The following is a 20,292-nucleotide window of genomic DNA, read 5'->3' as shown; positions in this document are numbered from 1 at the left end:
ATCAGTATACGCTGGCGGGGCGCCATCAAGTGAATCTCTTTCTCCCTACTGAGAGTAGACATGACACCCCTAGCTGTGCTATATTTGCAATTTATGGTTAAGAGATTATTAGTAGTAGTCTAATAGCCCCATTGCTAGCGATATACCCTGTAAGGTTTACCTTTGTGTTTCCTCTGGAAATTATCGCGGTAAATTTTCGAATTCGCCTTGATAAGCTGATCTACATTTATACTTACCATCCCTCATTACACATTTCTCACCTCATTCACATTAAGTGAATTCTAATTATGTCTGGTGTATTTAAACCAATCAATTTTTTTAGGTCAATAGTTTTGTATTCACAGTAATTCAAGGGTCATATTACATCTAGCATAAATCAAAACTGTCATTTAAATGTCTACCTTTCTGGCGATCGTTAATGCTGTTAAGTTAGGGGGAACGGGGTTGTTAGTAATTGGTTCTAACAGTCCTATTTTTAGCAATATACTTTATGAGGTCGACTTCCACGCAGTTCCCCCTGAAAACCATCGTGGTTAATTCTTGTGGGATTTGTCATAATGAGCAAACTGATCTACTTCCATCCTCACCGATCATCTCTCACTGGTGCCCTACCAGCGTATACCGATAGCGCAGGTGGGGTTATCATTTAATTTCATTTAATGTCATTAGTAGCATTTCATATTATTATTTACAATTTTTAACCTTTATACATTATAGTAACCTTACAGAATTTAACCAGCATTTTCTTATTGATATCCTCTGGGACTTCGACACTTACAATTTAAATATAAAAATATTGTGAAAATATATTTTCTTAATAAATAAAAGATATTATAGCTTTTATATTTTATTTTTTTTACACTTAAAATTACGCAGACAATACGCACGCACCACCCACAGCCTTTATTTTTCTCTCTGCAGATTTTGAGAAGAATTTCGCTTTAACAATAACAGGCTGCTTGGGGAGTTTACCCTTGCCTAGTAATTTGTAGTAACCCTGAAAATTAAAAATATATCGTGTTACAGATGAGATATCTCATACCATATTTTTAATTCTGGGGAATCTACATCTATATTAATATTATACACAGAAAAATTTGTTTCTATTTAAATGAATAAAAAACTACTCAACTGATTTTAAAAATTCATTTACCTATAGAAATCTATTATAAAGGAATAACATATGATAATGTTATTTGAGAAATTTGTCTACTGATCGGATATGGGTTTTAGGAGTTATAATAACTCGTAACAAAACAATGCAACCATCCATATAAATAAATCGCAAAATAATTAAAGCATAAGAAAAAAAGACCTGCGGGTCTACCATGAAATGAAATTCCGAAATTTCAGACTCAGTTTCGTGTTTTTGTTTATACCAAAATCGGACCAATAAATGGAGTTTAACATTTCGCTCATCATACATCCTATCATAAAAGTCCAAAAAAACAATATTTTAACTTTTTTAATATTTCCAAACGGCATGTATTATGTAATTTTAACGTCAAATTTCTGTTTAGACTCTGAAATTTCGGAAAACATTTCATGGTAGGCCAGCTGGTCTCTGTATATGTCTAGCATTACAACTTCCATAAAAATTAACATTAAAAAAAAAATAACTATTTGGTTATTTTAAAACTGATTATAGAATATAGAGCTTGGATATAAACAGTTTGGATAAAGCCTATTCTTATTAATATTATAAATATGAAAGTAAGTTTGTTTGTTTCTTATCTTATCCTTTCAAAACTTGCAGTTCAGTGGCACTTCAAATTGGTCCCTTTTAATTTTTTGTTTTTATATTATATGTAAATCATATCAAATAAGTAAAGTGAACTTACAGCCTTCACAATGTTGATGACAGGTACTTTATTGTCTGTGGCATTGGCATATTTCAAGCGAGCTTGCTCTGACACCAATGTCCACAACTTATCCAAATTAAGGACTGGGCAGAAATCCTTGTTCTTGCGGGCATGGAAATTTCTCATGCCAAGCTGAAAATTAAATTAAATACAGTTGTATATTTAATTAATAAATTTACTACTACTATCAGACTATCAAATTGTTACCTTTCCTGTAATGCAAAAATATCACTGTTAGTAATTTTTACTATCATCATTTTGTCCATTGCTAAATAATCTTTACCCATAAATTGCCTTAAAGAATGGTACTGTGTAACCCAGATAAAATTTTTATATTTTTGAGAGGCGACAATATAAGTGTTTATTAACTTTAAGAGGAATAATTATGGACATAATTAAGATTTCATTCCCTCTGTCCTATAGAGAAAATGGTGTAAAAACATACCTATCAAACTAAATCAAACAAAGATAGAAGTAAAACTTCTGAATTAACCTATTTTTACTAGAGAGAAATACAATTATAAAATAGTACATACATATAATATTTTTGAGAGCATGTTCCATTTCAAATCACATACAATGCATTTACATAAATTGTATATGTGGTATGATATAATAAAAGAAACACAAAATAAACATCTAAAATTACAAGTTTTTTTTCACCTTACTGATAAAAAAAAATCTGAGTAAAATAAGCTATTTTCCCATGAAGATGAGAAATACTAGGTACATAAACAAGGCTTTAATTTCTATCAATATAGCCATAAAATACACAGGAAATCTAAAATTATGATATTTATGTTGAATATTTTAAATACAACTTACTTTTCCAAAGTATCCTGGGTGGTACTTGTCCATATTAATTCTGTGGTGATGTTCACCACCAGCATTACCGCGACCGCCAGGGTGCTTACGGTGCTTGCCTGGAATATTACAAGTAAAACTTTTTTAGCAATAGCATTAATATTACTTGTATAATTATAATATATATTGTTTCTTTTGCCATTCAACTGCCAATTTAAATTAGTAGGTAGCCTCTACAATACCTGAATGAACATAATGAGGATGGTGTTAAGGTTAAGTTGGTGGCATGAAGGATCTTGTGAATCTCTGTTCTTTAAAGAATTATAAATGTGATAGGAACATACCGATACGTCCATGGCCGTGGCTGACGTGTCCTCTCAACTTCCTAGTCTTCTTTTTGGATGTGGCCTGCAGAAGAACAATAATTCAAGTAACGATCTTGTACATTATAAAAATAAATAGTGAAATATCACAAGACATTGATATAAATCGTAAAATATAATAGAATTTGTATTTATATTGTACGATCTTTGTAATTATTATGGATAATAAACATTAAAAATAAGCACAAACCATAATTTCGCCTTTCGACAAGAATTATCAAAGAAAGAAAGAGACAGAAAAATAAAATGAAACAAGTGTCAGTGTCAATTTTGATTGTCATATACAATACGCTTACTACTATAGTAAAAGTATTGTAGGTATTTAACGAAAAACTACTAAAAAGTAAAACAAATATTTAAATAATATTTATTACTATAATAAAAGTATTGTAGGTTTTTAATAAAAAACTACTAAAAACTTAAAACTAATAAATTTTTAACCGACTTTAAACAGGATAAAGTGCTTAATTTATCTATTTTTTTAAATGTAATGTATATCTATCAACAGTTAATAATAAAAATTATAAATAGTTATCGATATATAAATCTCGTAATCATAATAAATTCTGAAAAAGGGTAAAATTAAATTATATTAGCACATGTAGACTAAATTGTTATATTTTAATATTATATTTCATTCATTCATAATATTTCAACAATTGTATTAAAAGACAAAAAATACATTCAAACACAAATAACAGTTTATATATAGCCTTTTTTAGTCTTTTTCATATTTTAATTTTATTCTATGTTACAAAAATTATTTTTCGATTTGGTAGAATACAGTCTCTTATTAATTCTTATTGTGTGGAGGTTTTTTTTTATTTATTTTTTTACTTTTTGGCGGGCTTTTCAAGTAGATAGGCGCGAATTGAAATTAAAAAAAAAAAAATATTTGTGTAATTTTATATTTTACTGTAAATAGCATATTTCATATTATTTTAGATTGTAAATAGTCTTCTATATATCTAAACAACATGCCTGAGTGGGACGGCGACGTCCCGCCTAATAAAATTTGAAATCAAATTTTAAAGTCTCATGTGTTTTTTTTTCTGTTTGTATGGATTTTGGTGATTTACTTATATATTATAGTGTGTAAATATTAGGTATAATATAGATATATATATATATATATATATATATAATTATAGATATGGTGATATTTATGACATATGGTAAAGACTTCAAATTTAAAGTGAATTCTTTATAATATCGGGCTATAAAGAATTGGTATCCAGAGCCGTAAAACATATTAATAAAAAGTTTTTTTTTTTTTATAGAAATTAAATAGAGACGAACCTAAACGATAACGTTCTTATCGAAAAATTCTCGATTATAGATTTATATAATTATAGATATTAATGCAATAAAAATATTTTATTAAAAACTAAATACCATGTAAATGAATGAAAAATAAGAATGATACCAAGTCACGTGAAACCGTCGTGCTGGATTTTAGATGTATTCATCACGATGGGCTAACTGACCAGCCTTTTCTTTTTCATCTGTTATTCCTCATTGATACCCTGCTGGCGTATACGTTAACACAGCTGAGGTTACCGTTACATTATCATTCTTAAAAAAATATAAAAAAGCCATTGAGCTAAAATGATCAACGCAAGAGCAGCAGGCCATCGCAGAACGCCTGGGCAATGATTTTACAAATGCCCGCACCTACACTCTGTAAGGACTAACAGACGATCTTATCTCTTCGTCTAATGTTCTTAACACCTAGCGAATTCTCCCATCTCCCAGTTCTATTTGTGTGCCAAAATATTTCGAAAAACTGGTAATTTAGCGCAGTATTATTCATGTCTAGTGGAATAATGGGATTGGTGAAACTGCGTCAAATTTAACCTAAATACCATATATCAGTCTTCTCTCTCTAGTGCACTATCATTGTCATATTTTTTAATAATAGAGTTTATTTTCTTTTAATTTAAATTATTACTATATCTATATATAGAGACAAAAAATATTCGATTTATTTGATTGTTTAGTCGATATTTATTTAAAGTCGTGATTCTAATATTTTCGATATGAAGTAACAACTCTATTTAGTACCTTTCCAGAAAATGGTTGGATTGTTCGTTCAAGTTATTTCTGACACGTATTTTCATGAAAATCGTAAATAGTTTGTGAAATTTAAACAATGTTTACGCTTTAGTGTTATTATTAAGAGTGTAGTCTATTTACTTGTCTAAAAATGGAATTTCGAGAGACACTGCTAGCTGCTCAACGAAATCAACAACAAAAATCATCTGTAAGTTTTAGTTTTAATTTTACAAACTATGCAATTACTTTGACTTAATTGCCATTTCTTTTTGCTATTCTTTATGTTGTTATGTACACTAAGATAACCAACAAACTACTCTACCAAATTATGTTTTGTTATATTCAATAAGATAACTAACAGATTGCTAAAACCTTATTGTCCAATATGTATTTGTCGTATCCAACTTCTTTCGTCATATTACAGGATAACCTATATTATAAGGCTCGATTTGATCCGCCAAAAAAAGAACAAAAACAGAGGGATAGGTTATCAGCTAATATACAGAAGTTTTTGGCAAAAAAAGATGAAGAAGAAAGGCAGAAAAAATTGGAGGCTGATAGGAAAAGGCAAGAATTATTGGCAATGCGTGACCCTAAGGCTCTGCGAAAAATTCAAAAGACTCTAAAAGTTATAAAGTCAGCTAATAAATCAGTGATAGAAGATGCAGTGGATAGAGATAACACAGCCATCACACGAGATGGTCCTGATCAACCGGATCAGGATGACTATGGTTATGAGTCTCAAGAAGCGGCCGCACTCTATCAGAAAATGATGCAGAAGTATAGTAAAATACCTGATGAACCGAAGTTTCCAGTGTCAAGTAAGTAACTGCATTTTATTCTAATATTATTGGTATGAATGATTTTGTTTCAGTGGATAAACTACTGGATAAGTTAATTTTGTCAATTTTAATCATATATTGTAAGAGGCGACTAATTAGTGGTTGAGAGATGAGCAGTAGCATTTCTCTTAAAATATCACCAAAGTTTAACTGTGATTGCCAATCTGCCTGCCAAGACTGGCAACTACTGGTAAAGCCTCTCAATAGGGGGAAGCAAATGTTCAGCAGTGGACAGTTAATGGCTGACATGATGATCATCATTATTTGCAATTTTTCATTTCTTTTTTTTTTGCAATGATTGATTTGAAACTGATTGCAATTTCTTCAGTATTAATAATCTTGGTAGGTAGTGTTTTGACAAACTGATAGTTGTGGGTTCAATCCCCATGCAATACAAATATTTGTGTTCATGAGTATGTTTGTTTGTATTGGTGACAATGGAATGATAGTCTTAGATTGTGATAGACCAAAGGGAGACTGTACAAAAATTGTTTGCTTGGGTACCTCTGTCCCATTGGTGTTTCAACTGTAAAGCAGTTGTGTTTGCATGGCTGTGTTTCGGTTTGAAAGGTTTTTAATGGATGATAATGGAATGCTAACCCCACACGCGCTATTGGTATACACCGGCGGAGCACCAGTGAAGGATGATAGGTTAGGATGAAGCAGGTTAGTTAGCCCATTGTGACAAATTCAACAAGAATTGTTCATACGGGTTTCCAGGGGGAACTACATGGAGGTCGACCTAATAGAGCATATTGCTAGCAACGGGGCTGTCAAATTCCATTGCTAACAATCCCTTTCCCCCCTGTTTGCAGGGTGGGATATGGCATGAATTTACAGGGTACAAAGGAATAACACTTGAGTCTAGGGGAAAAGGGATTGTTAGTAATGGAGACTAAAAATCCCATTGCTAGCAATATACTTAACCTGATTAATTCTTCATGATGAATTCATCATGATAGGCTTACTAGCCTGTTTTCATTCTCATCGATCACCCTTCACTGGTGCTCCGCCAGCGTATCCCGTTAGCGCGGGCGGGGTTACCAATCCATTTTCATCCAACAAAAAAAAAACACCTGAGTCCTCAGGAATGGCAACGCATGGGGGGTATCACGGGCGAAACAGTATACTCTGTTATGTCCATGGTATTGCACATGTCTATAGGCGAAATGAAATGAAATTAAATGAAATGAAATGAAATGAATTTATTTTGCTAAATTGCAGGTAATTTTAAATGATAGAGGTTTATATTTCCCGTGTACATTCTGCCTCTATGTCGGCGTGCAAATTTTTAACAATATAATAAATTTATATATATATTCTACATTATATTTCCTTTTCTTAGTCATACAATATATTATTATTATTTATTACAGTAAACAGAAAAAATAAAAGCCTGTACAATAATTGTCCAAATTAATAAAATATTTTAACAACTGTATCTCTAGTGTAGGTTGTGAAGTGCATTTGTTTTTTTAGCGAAATATTCATTAATGGTATAAAACCCGTTACATAACAGCCAATTTTTAAGTTTTTTTTTTTTTTTTTTATACAACTTAGAATGGCAAACAAGCTGACGGCCCACCTGATGTAAAGTGGTAACCGTCGCCTATAGACATGAGCAGTACCATGGACATAACAGAGTATACTGTTTCGCCCATGATACTCCCCATGCGTTGCCACTCCTGAGGACTCAGATGTTATTCCTCTGTACCCAGTAAATTCACGCCATATCCCACCCTTCAAACCGAAACACAGCCATGCAAACACAACTGCTTCACGGTAGAAACACGAATGGGACAGAGGTACCCAAGCAATCGACTTTTGTACAAAGTCTCCCTCTGGTAACGTTTAAACACTGTATGAGCTGTTACTTCTCTAATGTAATTTGGTAGATGGTTGTAAACTTTAATAGCCATACAGTATGCGTTTCTTTTATGTAAATCTAACCTGCACTTTGGTACATATAATTTGTCGTTTGGTCTAGTTGTACGTGTTCTCGAATCCGATATTCTTTTGAAAAAGCCAGCATGTTCCCTTACAAATATACACAAATCTCTAATGTACATACATGGCAGTGGAAGAATATTTAATTTCTTAAAAAGAGGGCGACAACTTTCTCTAATTTTTGCACCACATATAGCTTTAACACACCTCTTTTGCACAACAAAGGCTCTGGAAATTTCTGCAGAGTTTCCCCATATTAGTAATCCATATGAAAGTATGGAGGATACGTATCCATGATAAGCACTCAGTGCAGCCTGTTCTGATACTGACAATCTTAATTTTCGTATCGCATGCACGAATCTATGGAGATTGTTACACGAGGCCTCTATATGGGCCTTCCAGTTACAATTTCTATCTATAATTATGCCTAAGAATCTGGTACTATCCACTAATTCCACTGATTGATTTTGGTAATTTATATTTATTTTTACAGATTTTGAATGATGTGTGCCAAAATGTATTATTTTGGTTTTATTTAAATTAACTTTTAAATTATTTTCTGTTAACCATTTTATAACATTTTGTAATGTGTCATTAATTTGTGTTTCTAAGTCATCTTTATTTTTACATTTTATTAATATAGTTGTATCGTCAGCATATAGTATACATTTATGTGTGATTATATTAGGCAAATCATTTATATAAGTCAAAAAAATATATGGTCCAAGAATGCTTCCTTGAGGAATTCCTACTTTATTTAATTTTGGGATAGATCTATAGATTTTTTTATAGCCATTAATAATTTTAAACGTCTCGGTACATTGTTAGCGATCTTGTAAATAGCTTTTTAGCCAACTATGTGCATTTCCTCTTATTCCGTATTTATATAATTTGTTTAATGCTATATTATGATCTAAACAGTCAAAAGCTTTAGTCATATCCAAAAATATTGCAGCTACGTGCTCCCTATTATTCAATCCCTCCATTACAGATTTTATTAAATCGAAACAAGCCAAAGATGCTGAGCTATTTTTCCTAAATCCATATTGTTCTTGTTTTAAGATATTATTTTTAGTCATAAAGTCATTGAGCCTTTTTAACATAGCTCTCTCAAATATTTGCGACGGTTACCACTTTCCATCAGGTGGGTTGTCAGCTTGTTTGCCATTCAAAGTTGTATAAAAAAATTTTTTAATGTGCTATGGGTATTTAGTGGCAGGCCATAAGTACAGATAAAAAGGAGTTAGTTGATCTGCACATGATTGATGACTTTATAGGGTATATTGCTAGCAATGGGACAGTTAGACCCCATTAGTTTATAATCCTTTTCCTTCTTTTATATGTATATATATATATATATATATATATATATATATATATATATATATATATATATATATATATATATATATATATATAAAGATTATATGTCCATTAGTGGTCTATTATCCATAGTGCAAGGTCTTCTTAGTTAGGTACCAAATACTGCAGTATAATATAAATATTACATATCAGAAACTATACAAAAATGCCACAATTTGTAACTGTCACAACTACAGAAACTAGTAACATCTGTACATTTGACAATGTCTGAAAGGGGATGTGGTCAAATTGTAATTGGCAGTAAGGTGTGTCTATACTTTTTTTTTAATGGGTGAAAATGGTATGGTAACCCCGCCTGCGCTAACGGGATATGCTGGCGGAGCACCAATGAAGGGTGGTCGATGAGAATGAAAACAGGCCAGTTAGCCCATCATGATGAATTCATCAGGAATTAACCATGATAGTTTCCAGGGGGTCCCGCGAGGAGGTCGACCTGGTTGGGTATATTGCTAGCAATGGGATTCTTAGTCTCCATTACTAACAATCCCTTTCCCCCTGGTGTGTCCATACTGTGTCATATCAGCTGTTAACTTTCCATTGCTGTTCATAGGTTTCTTACTTGGGTTTTACTCGTAGTTGCCATGATTGGCAGTCTAATTGGCAGTCGTTCTTGTAAAAGCCGAAAGGTTAACCTTTTTGAGTAGGAACATGAGTGGGATGCCCATCCGTTAACCATTAAATTCCGTTAGTCGCCTTTTATGACATCCACGAGAAAGAAAACAGTGGCCCGTTTTATGCCAGAATCACAGAGCATAGAAAAGGAAGATACAAATACCAAAATTATGTTTTTAATATGTCAAGTGTAAAAGAACAATGATGGTGCTTCAGAATTAACTCCAATCTTTTTATGCAGACTCTACTGTAAAGAAAGACTTAAACGGGACTAGAGAAAGAGTGAAACATGCACTGCAACATGAAGATGATCCTGTTCCTCATAAAAGGAGGCGTAAAGGAGAAGTTGGGGGTAAGTCAATTCATCACCTCAAATTGTTATTGCTTTTTTTTAAGTAAATTTAGTAAATTAGTATTTCAAATATAATTTATTGTATGAAGTGAAATTTTTAATATGGGCCTAAAAAGGAAAAAAGACTTGTCAGGATTAAAATACTATCTACAATTTATTTTGTTTTCTGCATAGAAGGATAGGGCTTACTATTATTATACAGGTAAAATAGATTATTTAGTTTTATTTCGATTTTTTCTTCCCTTGCACAGGTGTATTGTGCTTTGTTCCCTTACCCATTTCTCAGATATTCTGAAAATGAAAAGATGTGACACTGTATTTTTAATACATATAACCAAATCTTTAAATATGTTAATATTGTATAAAAAGCAAATTATAGTTTTATTATTGGTATAAAATTTAAAAAAATTATACCTTTTTAGAAAGAGAATCTAGTCCTCCAACGAAATATGAACCGGAGAAAAAGAAAGAGGATTCAAAACCAGAAAAACCTAAAATTCGAAAACAAGCACCTCCACCAATAGATTTCAATCAATTGCTCAAACTGGCTGAACAGAAAAAGAGTGAACCCATAGAAGTAGCTGCAAAGAAGCAAAGTATAGAGCAAGAAACAGATAGACTGATGACTAAAAAGCAGAAAAAGGAGTATGAAGAGGAATTAGCGCGCCGCCAACGGAGGCAAGAACGGTTAGAAGCAGAAAAAGCGGCCTCAAGGAAAGGTAAATACATTAACTTAAACCTGCAATTATATTATTGGGTATTATAATATTAATAGATAGTATTGACAGAATCATTAGTTTGTTATTTCAAGTATAATTTAGTACTACATATAAATGTTGCGATTTGCTCCGGTTCTAATTGTTCTGCTTCTGCACTCTTGTTCACGGTTACAACTTTTTCAACTTGTCAATATTGCAATAAAATATGGATTATTTGTAAATATATACATTTTATTCATATATTTTATTAAAATATATAAATTTTGTTTCAGGACCAAGAGAAGAAAAACCGAATGAAAGAAAATCTGATGCTGGTTTTGGTCGAATTCCCAAACTAGGCGATAAAGGTAGAAATGAAAGCCCTAAGGTCGACAGAGACAGACAAGAAGAAAAAGAAAGAATTGAAAGAGATAGAGTTGAAAAACAGCAGAGGGAAAAAGACAGAATTAGAATGGAAAAGGAGAAAAATGAAAGGGAAAGATTAGACAGGGAGAGGTTAGATAAATTAAAAGCAGAGAGAGATAGGATAGATAGGGAAATGGATCGACTCAACCGAGACCGTGATAGATTAGATAAGACAAGGTTGAAATTGGAAAGTAGTAAATCAATGGAAAAGTCGAGCAAACCTGTAGAGAAAGTGGTAGATAGATCAAAATTGTTTTCCAAGGATCAAAGTGGAAGACAAGATGTAAATAAAAATATTGATTTAAAAAGCCAAAACACTTACAGGATAGACAAAAACACCATTGAAAAAAAATCTACTGTTCCAATTAAAAGTAACAATGGTAAATATTTGAATGAACACAGCTCTCAAGGGAAACCAATGACAAAACAAAATAGGGAATCAATAAAAAATGAAACTAGAGATAAAGTTACGTCAGTAAAGGAAAAAATCTCTAGCAATGGATCTACTAAACTAAATGGTAAGCTTGATAATGGCAAACGTCTTCCGGAAACAAGTAAAGGAATGCCTGTTAAGAGACCTGATGATAGGAGTACACAAAGTAAACCTCAAGCTGGAACCAGTAAGCCTAAATTTGCAAGTACATTTGATTTTGACAAACATGTCAGTTCACTTAAAAAGAATGGGCATGTTGATGGTGGGCGCCAGTTCCCACCAGGTGATGTCAAAAGAAAAATGCATCCTGATGATATAAGAAGAAAGCAAAAACGTAAGTAACTGGTTAAAACAGAATTGATTTTACACAACACTTTAGACAAGGGTTATAGTAGTTGTCATGTCATCAAGGTTATAGTATCATGAGGTCTTATCCACACTATGGTGCTTTAGACAAGGGTTATAGTAGTTGTCATGTCATCAAGGTTATAGTATCATGAGGTCTTATCCACATTATGGTGCCGTCTCAGTTCACTTTCACTCCACTCTCAGTCTGGTAAAATATTATTACATAAAAAACAATATGTGTATTTACACTACAATGCAGTCCTGTTCCGATCAAACTCGAATAGTTCCTACTGACCATATGAGAGTGGAGCAAAGCGAATCGAGACCAGCACTACAGTGGAGATCGGACCTAAAAGTCCCATCCCACCGAATTTAATAAAAGTAATTTGGCTGCTGGTAAATGTATATTGAGTGAGCAAGGTGACAAATACGAGGTCTGTCCGGAAAGTTCGTATAAAAGTGTTCTGGAATGCGAGAAAGAGGAGTGGGGAGGCCAGGTAAGCGCAGGACCCCTTCCTTATGTCCCTAACAATGCTTCAGTTCTGGTCTGACCGCCGTGCGGTGCGAACTGGCTTGTCACGCCATCTGTGAAGTTACCTCTTAACGAAACCCCGTCGGCATGGAGCCCGCTTCCGTTGAAGAGCAGCGCGTCGTAATCAAGTTTCTCTCGAAACTCGGCAAGAATGGCCGTGAAATTTTTGCCGATCTCAGAACAGTTTATGGGGATGATGCTGTGAAGGAACCAACCGTCCACAAGTGGCTAAAAAGATTCAGAGAGGGCCGAGAAAGCGTTCAAGATGACCCACGTTCAGGACGTCCTTCCACTTCACATTCCGACGAAAACGTGGAAAGAATTCGAACTTGTGTTAATGGGGACCGTCGTTTAACGGTCAGACAGGTGGCTGAAGAGCTTAATTTGGGCAAAACCGTGGTCCACGAAATTCTAAGAAACGAACTTCAAATGAAAAAAATTTGCGCCAAGATCGTTCCGTGAGTTTTTGAGTAAAAATTCCATTACGGTGACCGAACACCCCCCCTATTCGCCGGATTTGGCCCCGTGTGACTTCTTCTTGTTCCCAAAAACCAAATTGGTACTTCGGGGGCGGCATTTGGGGGACATAAATGAGATAAAAAAAGCTACGACGGGGCAGCTGAGAAACCTACAACCAGAGGACTTTCAAGGAGCCTTCTCACAGTGGAAACGGCGTTGGCACAAGTGCATTATGTCACAGGGGGAGTACTTTGAAGGGGATAAAATTGATTTACCTGAATAATTGTAAAATAAAATTTTTAAAAAACTTTTATACGTACTTTTCGGACAAACCTCGTATAGCATATACATACAGTAGATTAATGTAAATTGTAAGAATACTAAGGCAATTAGTTTAAATTATATAAGAAGGTAGATATATCGAGGATTTACTTCCAAACTTAGACTATATAACTTAGAATGGCAGTCATCTGCCCATCTGATGGAAAATGGTAACTATCGCCAATAAACATGAACAGTAGCATGCACATAACAGAGTATAATTTGTCACTCATAATAACCCTTCATGTGTTACCATTTCTGAGGAGTAAGGTGTCATGTATCAGCCATTTTAGTTCTGTCTACCATTTTAGTTTGGCAATTAATTCTCATATTAGTTTCCGATTTGTATCAGGTTTTTAAATTTATATACTTTTATTTCAGAACGTATAGTACATTCAGACTCTGAATATGATTCTGAAATGGACGATTTCATAGATGATGGCGAGGAGAATATGGATTATTCAAGGCATATCAAAGAGATATTTGGTTATGACAAATCCAAGTACGTATTACTATTATTTAATTTTTGTTTTCATATAATGTATTTTGGTGTATAATTTCTCCTTATTACAGTATTAAATATATATATATATATATATATATATTATGTTTTTATAAATGAGATCGGTAATTAATAAGTGCAGTGAATAATATACACATATAATTTCTAGGTATCGAGATATTGACGATGATGATGATCCAACAATGGAATCGAGTTTTGCAAGGCAACAGCGAGAGGAGTACATTAGCAAAAAAATTGGTAAGTATTGTTGAATAATAACAATTGTAGTTATACTGTATTGGAATTTATGTCGGCTTTACTCGTGTTGAAATTCGGGGATGCCTGACTAGTTTCTAACCCAATAGGAGCCCTTATTCATGAGCGCGGTTCATGGCTGTGTCGCGAGTATGTTAAATTTATAGTTTATACTATATAACACCTTTTTAACTACTTTTAATTAATTACATTTAGATCAATATTCATGAAAATATAATAAAGGTTGTTAAATAAAAAAAAAAACTTTAAAAATACATATAGCCTTACATGTCTTTTTAAGCATGCTATCATTTTGTCAACGTACATCTATCTTAAGTATTACAGCCCCTATCAATGAATAACAATCGAGTCTATAAATAAAAAAAACTAAGAAATAATCGAAAAATATATTAAAAATTTTTATATGATTTTAGGTATTATGGAAGACTTAGAAGATATGAAATTAGAAGCAATGGAGAAGAAGAAAAAGAAGAAGTTACGTCGAATAAGCGACGACTGATTGTTTTTCACTGTTATTCATGGCATGGACCAAATTACGATAATCAGTTGATCGTTGTAATGTTATATCTTACATATATTTTATGTATATTAAATGTGTCTATATGTGTACATGTACATTTGTATCTGAAATACTTAGTACACTATTTGATATAATGGAGATGTTTATATTTCATTTGGATACAATTTAATGTTTTTTATTTTTGTTGGAGTATTAAGTGTGGTCACTAAAGGTCCAAAAATATTATTAATATTATTCATAGGTGGCAACTCTTGTAGTTGTTTATGACAGTGTGTGCTCTCTTGTCTGTGGTCTTTTTCCTCTTCTTTTTTCCAACTGAAACTTGATGTACACGTGAGTCAAAAAGATAAATTAAATATTATTAAAAATATTGTCCGCTGTTTTTATAAAATACCATCAGGTTATGGGCTCAGTCATTTGTGGTGTTGAAAAAAGTTATAAAGTTCTGAAAATAAAAATTATCATCACGGGCATCCACGTGGTGAGTCGACGAAGCGGCAAGTCGAGAATAAAACTTCAAGATGGAAAAGCATTTCGAAAAATTAGCATTCAAGTTAGAAGGAACAAATAATTGGACCACATGGAAGTTCCAACTTCGTGTATTACTTCAAGCATTAGAATTATATGATGTAGTTGAAAAAGACGCTTTGACAAAAATGGCGTCGGAAGATTTCATTAAAAAGGATCGAAAAGCCCAATCATTAATTGTTTTAAACATCCATGAGAAAATAATGGTGCACATCATAAACGCAAAATCGGCATCAGAAATGTGGGCGAAACTATCAACCATATATGAGAAAAAATCGTCTACCAGTCTTCATATAGAACAACAGAAGTTTTTCCATTTACAATGTGAGGATGATGTTATACTTTTTATATCAAAGCTGGAAGAAATAAGAAATAAAATAAACCAACTGGACAGTAATACATCAATTCCGGATAAAATGTTTATTACTAAAATACTCATGGGACTTCCAAGTAAATACAAACATTTCATAGCAGCCTGGGAATCAGTTCCAGAAAGTAATCAAACAATAGATGAATTAACAGCAAGGTTACTCATAGAAGAGGAAAGAATGAAGGAATCAAGTTCATCAGTAGCGTTAACAACTAAAAGTGCTGTACAGTCACAACATAGAAACAAATGTTATTCATGTGGAAAACCAGGTCATATTAAAAAAGAGTGTCGTTATCGAATTGTCTGCCATTATTGTAAAAAATCTGGACACTCCATAGGTGACTGTTGGATAAGGAAAAATAAAGAAAATCAGAGAAGTAAGAAAGTTCAGCACACTAGCAATGATATCAGTAATGCGTTTGTTGCTAATATAAGTGATTCCAGTCAATGGATTGTCGACACTGGAGCTAGTGAGCATATGTCGTTCCAAAGAGAATCATTTTCATATTATCAGAAATTAAACCCTCCAAAAAAAGTAATAATAGGAGATGGAACTCAATTAGATGCGGAAGGACAAGGAACTATAGAGTTGTTGGCATATAATGGAAACAAGTGGATAAAAACAACAATATCGAATGTTTTATATGTCCCTAAACTGACTATAAATCTTTTTTCTGCAAGAAGTGTCATGGACAAGGGCCATGATTTACATATAAATAGCACAGAATGTAAAATTTTAAAAAATGGTATGGTAGTTGCTGTTGGTGTTAGAAAAAATAAACTGTATATGATGAGATTCACACAAGGGGAGCATGCTGCAGTCTGTAAAGAAGTGTGTTTGATAGAATGGCATAAGCGTTTGGGCCATCAAAACTTACAACATGTAAGAAATATATTAAATAAAAATAATATTATGTATGAGGACAGTCAAATTGAAAGCTGCGAAGACTGTATTAAGGGAAAGATGCATAAATTCCCATTTGAAAAGAGTAACTCAAAATCTACCAAAGTATGTGAGTTAGTACATATGGATGTCTGCGGCCCTATGGAGGTATGTTCCTTAGGGCAATCAAGATTTTTTCTTTTAATCAAGGATGATTATTCAGGCTACAGATATGTTTATTTTTTAAAAAATAAATATGAAGTGTATGAAAAAATAAAAAAATTTCTTGATATGGCAGAAAAGGAAACTGGAAATAAAATAAAAATAGTAAGAACAGATAATGGGAAAGAATTCATAAATAATAATGTTAAAAAATTATTTGAAGACAGAGCTATTAGACATCAAACATCAGTAGTTTACACTGCAGAACAAAATGGAAAAATAGAAAGAGATAATAGAACAGTTGTCGAATGTGCAAGAACAATGCTATTATCAGCAAAATTAAATAAGAATCTATGGGCAGAAGCAGTCAATACAGCAGTGTTTATTTTAAATAGAACCGGGAAAACAAATATTCCTGAAAAGTCACCATTTGACATTTGGTTTAACAAAAAATATGACATATCACATCTCAAATTATTTGGGAGTAAAGTTCACATACATGTGCCAGATGTGAGAAGGCAAAAATGGGATTCAAAAAGTTTAGAAGGTGTTTTTTGTTGGATATGGAGAGTCTGGAATAACAGAGACCAAAGGTTATAGGATATACATACCTACAAATAATACAATAGAGGTAAAAAGAGATGTAATCTTTATTAAATCAACAGATGAAAAACAAACAGATACTTTATTACCAGAAAGTGAGGTTATATTAGATTTTGAGAGTATAACTGACTCAAAACAGGGGGAAAAGTGTCAAGAAACCACAAGTTCTATCATAGAACAGAGGACACAAGAAATAACTGAAAGTGATGTCCAAGAAACTCCACAGAGATCTCACACAGATGTACAAACTATAGAAAAACAAAAAAGACAAATAAAGAAACCATTGTGGTGGAATGATTATGAAACATCATTTCTATGTGTCATTGAAGAGCCAAAAAGTTATGAAGAGGCTGTCAGCAGTTCATATTCTGAAAAGTGGCAGGATGCTATGAATAAAGAATTACAAGTGCTTAATGAAAATAACACATGGACTGAAGTGCCTGTGCCTATCGGGAAAAATGTGATTGATTGCAAGTGGGTGTATAGAGTGAAGTGTGATATGGATGGGAACCCTACAGACTTTAAAGCTCGGTTAGTAGCCCGTGGCTTCCAACAAAATGACTGTTTTGAGGTTTATGATATATATGCACCAGTAGCTAGATTAAGTACCTTTCGTGTGTTGTTAGCCATAGCAAATAAGTTACATTTACCAGTTCATCATTTGGATGTCCGTAGTGCCTTTCTTTATGGAAATATAGATGAGGAGGTATATATGAAAACCCCTAAGGGTGCAATAAACAAAAATAATATAGTTCTTAAGTTAAATAAGTCGATATATGGTTTAAAAAAATCCCCAAAATATTGGAACTTAAAATTTCATTCTGTAATAACTAAGAAGGGGTTTGTTAGGTCTGAAAATGATTACTGTCTTTATTCAAAATGTGAACAAGGTAATAAAATATATTTATTATTGTTTGTAGATGACATATTATTATGTGCAAGTGACTATACTCAATTGTGTGAACTAAAAACCTATTTATCTGAAAACTTTTGTATGAAAGACTTAGGTCCTGTCAAAAATTATTTAGGTATATCTGTAAATCAAAATATTGGAGAGGGCACCACCGAATTAAGTCAAGAAAATTATTTGAAATTGTTATTATTAAAACTAAACATGTCAGACTGCAAAACACAACAAACACCAATGGAAAATAAATTACAACTTGTTAAATCAAAGGAAAATGATCCTTTTTATGAGAGAAAATGTAGAGCTTTATTGGGAAGTTTAATATATGCAGTACAAGGAACAAGACCTGACTTGTGTTTTGCAGTGTCATATCTTAGTAGATTTCAAAATCATGCTGATGAAAAATTGTATAATTCAATTAAAAGAGTGTTGAGATATGTAAAAAATACAATAAATTTAAAATTGATATATTCTTGTAAAAGTAGTGAAACAAAATTAAGTTGTTATGTGGATTCTGACTGGGGAAGTGATATTAATGATAGAAAATCAACATCAGGTTTTTTGTTTAAATTGTTTGATTGTACTGTTGCTTGGTCATCAAAAAAACAACAATCTGTGAGCCTTTCATCAACTGAAGCGGAATGTAATGCTCTTAGTTCTGCTATAGTAGAAGCGATTTGGTTAAAAAAATTAATTAATGACTTTAATTTATTTTGTACTGGTCCAATAATAATGCATGTTGATAATCAAGCAACTATAACTATTTGTAATGCCCCAGAAAGCAATAGAAGAGTAAAACACACTGATATAAAATTTAATTTTATTAAACAAAACATAGAAAATAGTATAATTAACATAAAATATGTACAGACTGGAGAGCAACAAGCTGATATATTGACAAAACCTTTATGTAAAGAAAAGTTTATATATTTTAGAGGCAAATTAATGATGATTTAGAATAAATGATTCATCTATGATATTATATATGTGTATATATATATATTTTTAAATTCAGTTCAAAATATTAGAACAGGTTCTTTTTGGTTATTCTTTTTGGACACTTTATTGAGGAGGGGTGTTGGAGTATTAAGTGTGGTCACTAAAGGTCCAAAAATATTATTAATATTATTCATAGGTGGCAACTCTTGTAGTTGTTTATGACAGTGTGTGCTCTCTTGTCTGTGGTCTTTTTCCTCTTCTTTTTTCCAACTGAAACTTGATGTACACGTGAGTCAAAAAGATAAATTAAATATTATTAAAAATATTGTCCGCTGTTTTTATAAAATACCATCAATTTTTACTATAAACAGTTTATAAATAACAATGCAGTCACGATTAAAACCCAGTTTAATTAGAAAGTTTTCTACACTTTATGAACTAGCTACAAATTAGTAAATATCATGTTTTTTTAAGAGGTAATTTAAAAAAAAATCTTAGAAAAATACCTAACCTAAATTGATTTAACATGGTTTTTAGTCATTTGTAATTAGGAATACTTAATTTGGAATATAATGTCAAAATGTATACAAATTGAACGCTTTACAGATGAATTGTAGTACATTTGAAATGGATTGTTTAACATTTGTGTACATCCGAATTATTCACTAAACTATAAGAGAAATTTAAAAATATGGCAACTTATAGCGAGAGAGAGAAAAAAGTCTCTTTGAAAGTTGACAGAGGTGTTCGGAGAATGAATTAATAATTACAAAATAACTCCCTTATTTTATTCTGTGATAGTTAAATCATAATATGTAAATAAATAATTGTTATTAAATTTAGAAATATTAAGCTTTTATGTTAATTGTCCAGTATGAACTATGTTCTATTGAAATTGTATCCAAAGGAAAATTTTATTACAATATCTATATGATCGAATTCATATTTATTCACTTTGTTAATTATAATCTAACTTTTTATGGCTTTGGTCTATAGGTATTAATGAATACAAAAGTGTGTAAATTTATAGTAGAATTATTTGATATGTAAATAAAAGTAAATTTTATATGATCGTAATAGATTTTTTTATTTTCCCCTTTCTAAAGGTAATATCGATTGTAGCTATTGTGTGCTTAAATAAGTAC

General features: G+C 32.1%; 2 protein-coding genes across 2 annotated transcripts; one reads left to right on the top strand and one right to left on the bottom strand.

Moving 5' to 3' along the window:
• Nucleotides 1-831: 831 nt before the first annotated feature.
• LOC113520007 (60S ribosomal protein L27a) lies at nt 832-3,350 on the bottom strand. Its single transcript, XM_026905266.3, has 5 exons — nt 3,240-3,350; nt 3,011-3,074; nt 2,688-2,785; nt 1,842-1,994; nt 832-997 (listed from the first exon to the last, which is right to left on the bottom strand). Exons 1-5 carry the CDS (start codon nt 3,240-3,242, stop codon nt 869-871), a joined length of 447 nt encoding a protein of 148 aa, XP_026761067.1. The 5' UTR covers nt 3,243-3,350; the 3' UTR covers nt 832-868.
• A 1,761-nt stretch (nt 3,351-5,111) lies between these two features.
• Nucleotides 5,112-14,893, top strand: LOC113523591 (protein SPT2 homolog). The gene is made up of 8 exons (XM_031907458.2): nt 5,112-5,312; nt 5,529-5,925; nt 10,130-10,240; nt 10,663-10,959; nt 11,232-12,131; nt 13,839-13,959; nt 14,129-14,217; nt 14,649-14,893. Exons 1-8 carry the CDS (start codon nt 5,256-5,258, stop codon nt 14,732-14,734), a joined length of 2,058 nt encoding a protein of 685 aa, XP_031763318.2. The 5' UTR covers nt 5,112-5,255; the 3' UTR covers nt 14,735-14,893.
• Nucleotides 14,894-20,292: the final 5,399 nt, after the last annotated feature.

Source organism: Galleria mellonella, unplaced genomic scaffold, assembly GCF_026898425.1.
Source record: "Galleria mellonella isolate WM207_F2 unplaced genomic scaffold, CSIRO_AGI_GalMel_v1 utg96, whole genome shotgun sequence".
In the NCBI taxonomy this organism is placed as follows: Eukaryota; Metazoa; Arthropoda; class Insecta; order Lepidoptera; family Pyralidae; genus Galleria; species Galleria mellonella.
The sequence above is the reverse complement of the archived record's forward strand: the minus strand, read 5'-3'. Positions and strand labels throughout refer to the sequence as shown.

Excerpts from the sequence above, each read along its gene's own strand:
- LOC113523591 (XM_031907458.2), top strand. The coding sequence starts at position 5,256 with ATGGAATTTCGAGAGACACTGCTAGCTGCTCAACGAAATCAACAACAA. Across the intron at positions 5,313-5,528 it reads ATCAACAACAAAAATCATCT|GATAACCTATATTATAAGGC; the intron begins GTAAGTTTTAGT and ends GTCATATTACAG. Across the intron at positions 5,926-10,129 it reads ACCGAAGTTTCCAGTGTCAA|ACTCTACTGTAAAGAAAGAC; the intron begins GTAAGTAACTGC and ends CTTTTTATGCAG.
- LOC113520007 (XM_026905266.3), bottom strand. Across the intron at positions 2,786-3,010 it reads CCACGGCCATGGACGTATCG|GCAAGCACCGTAAGCACCCT; the intron begins GTATGTTCCTAT and ends GTAATATTCCAG. Across the intron at positions 998-1,841 it reads TCATCAACATTGTGAAGGCT|GGTTACTACAAATTACTAGG; the intron begins GTAAGTTCACTT and ends TTTAATTTTCAG.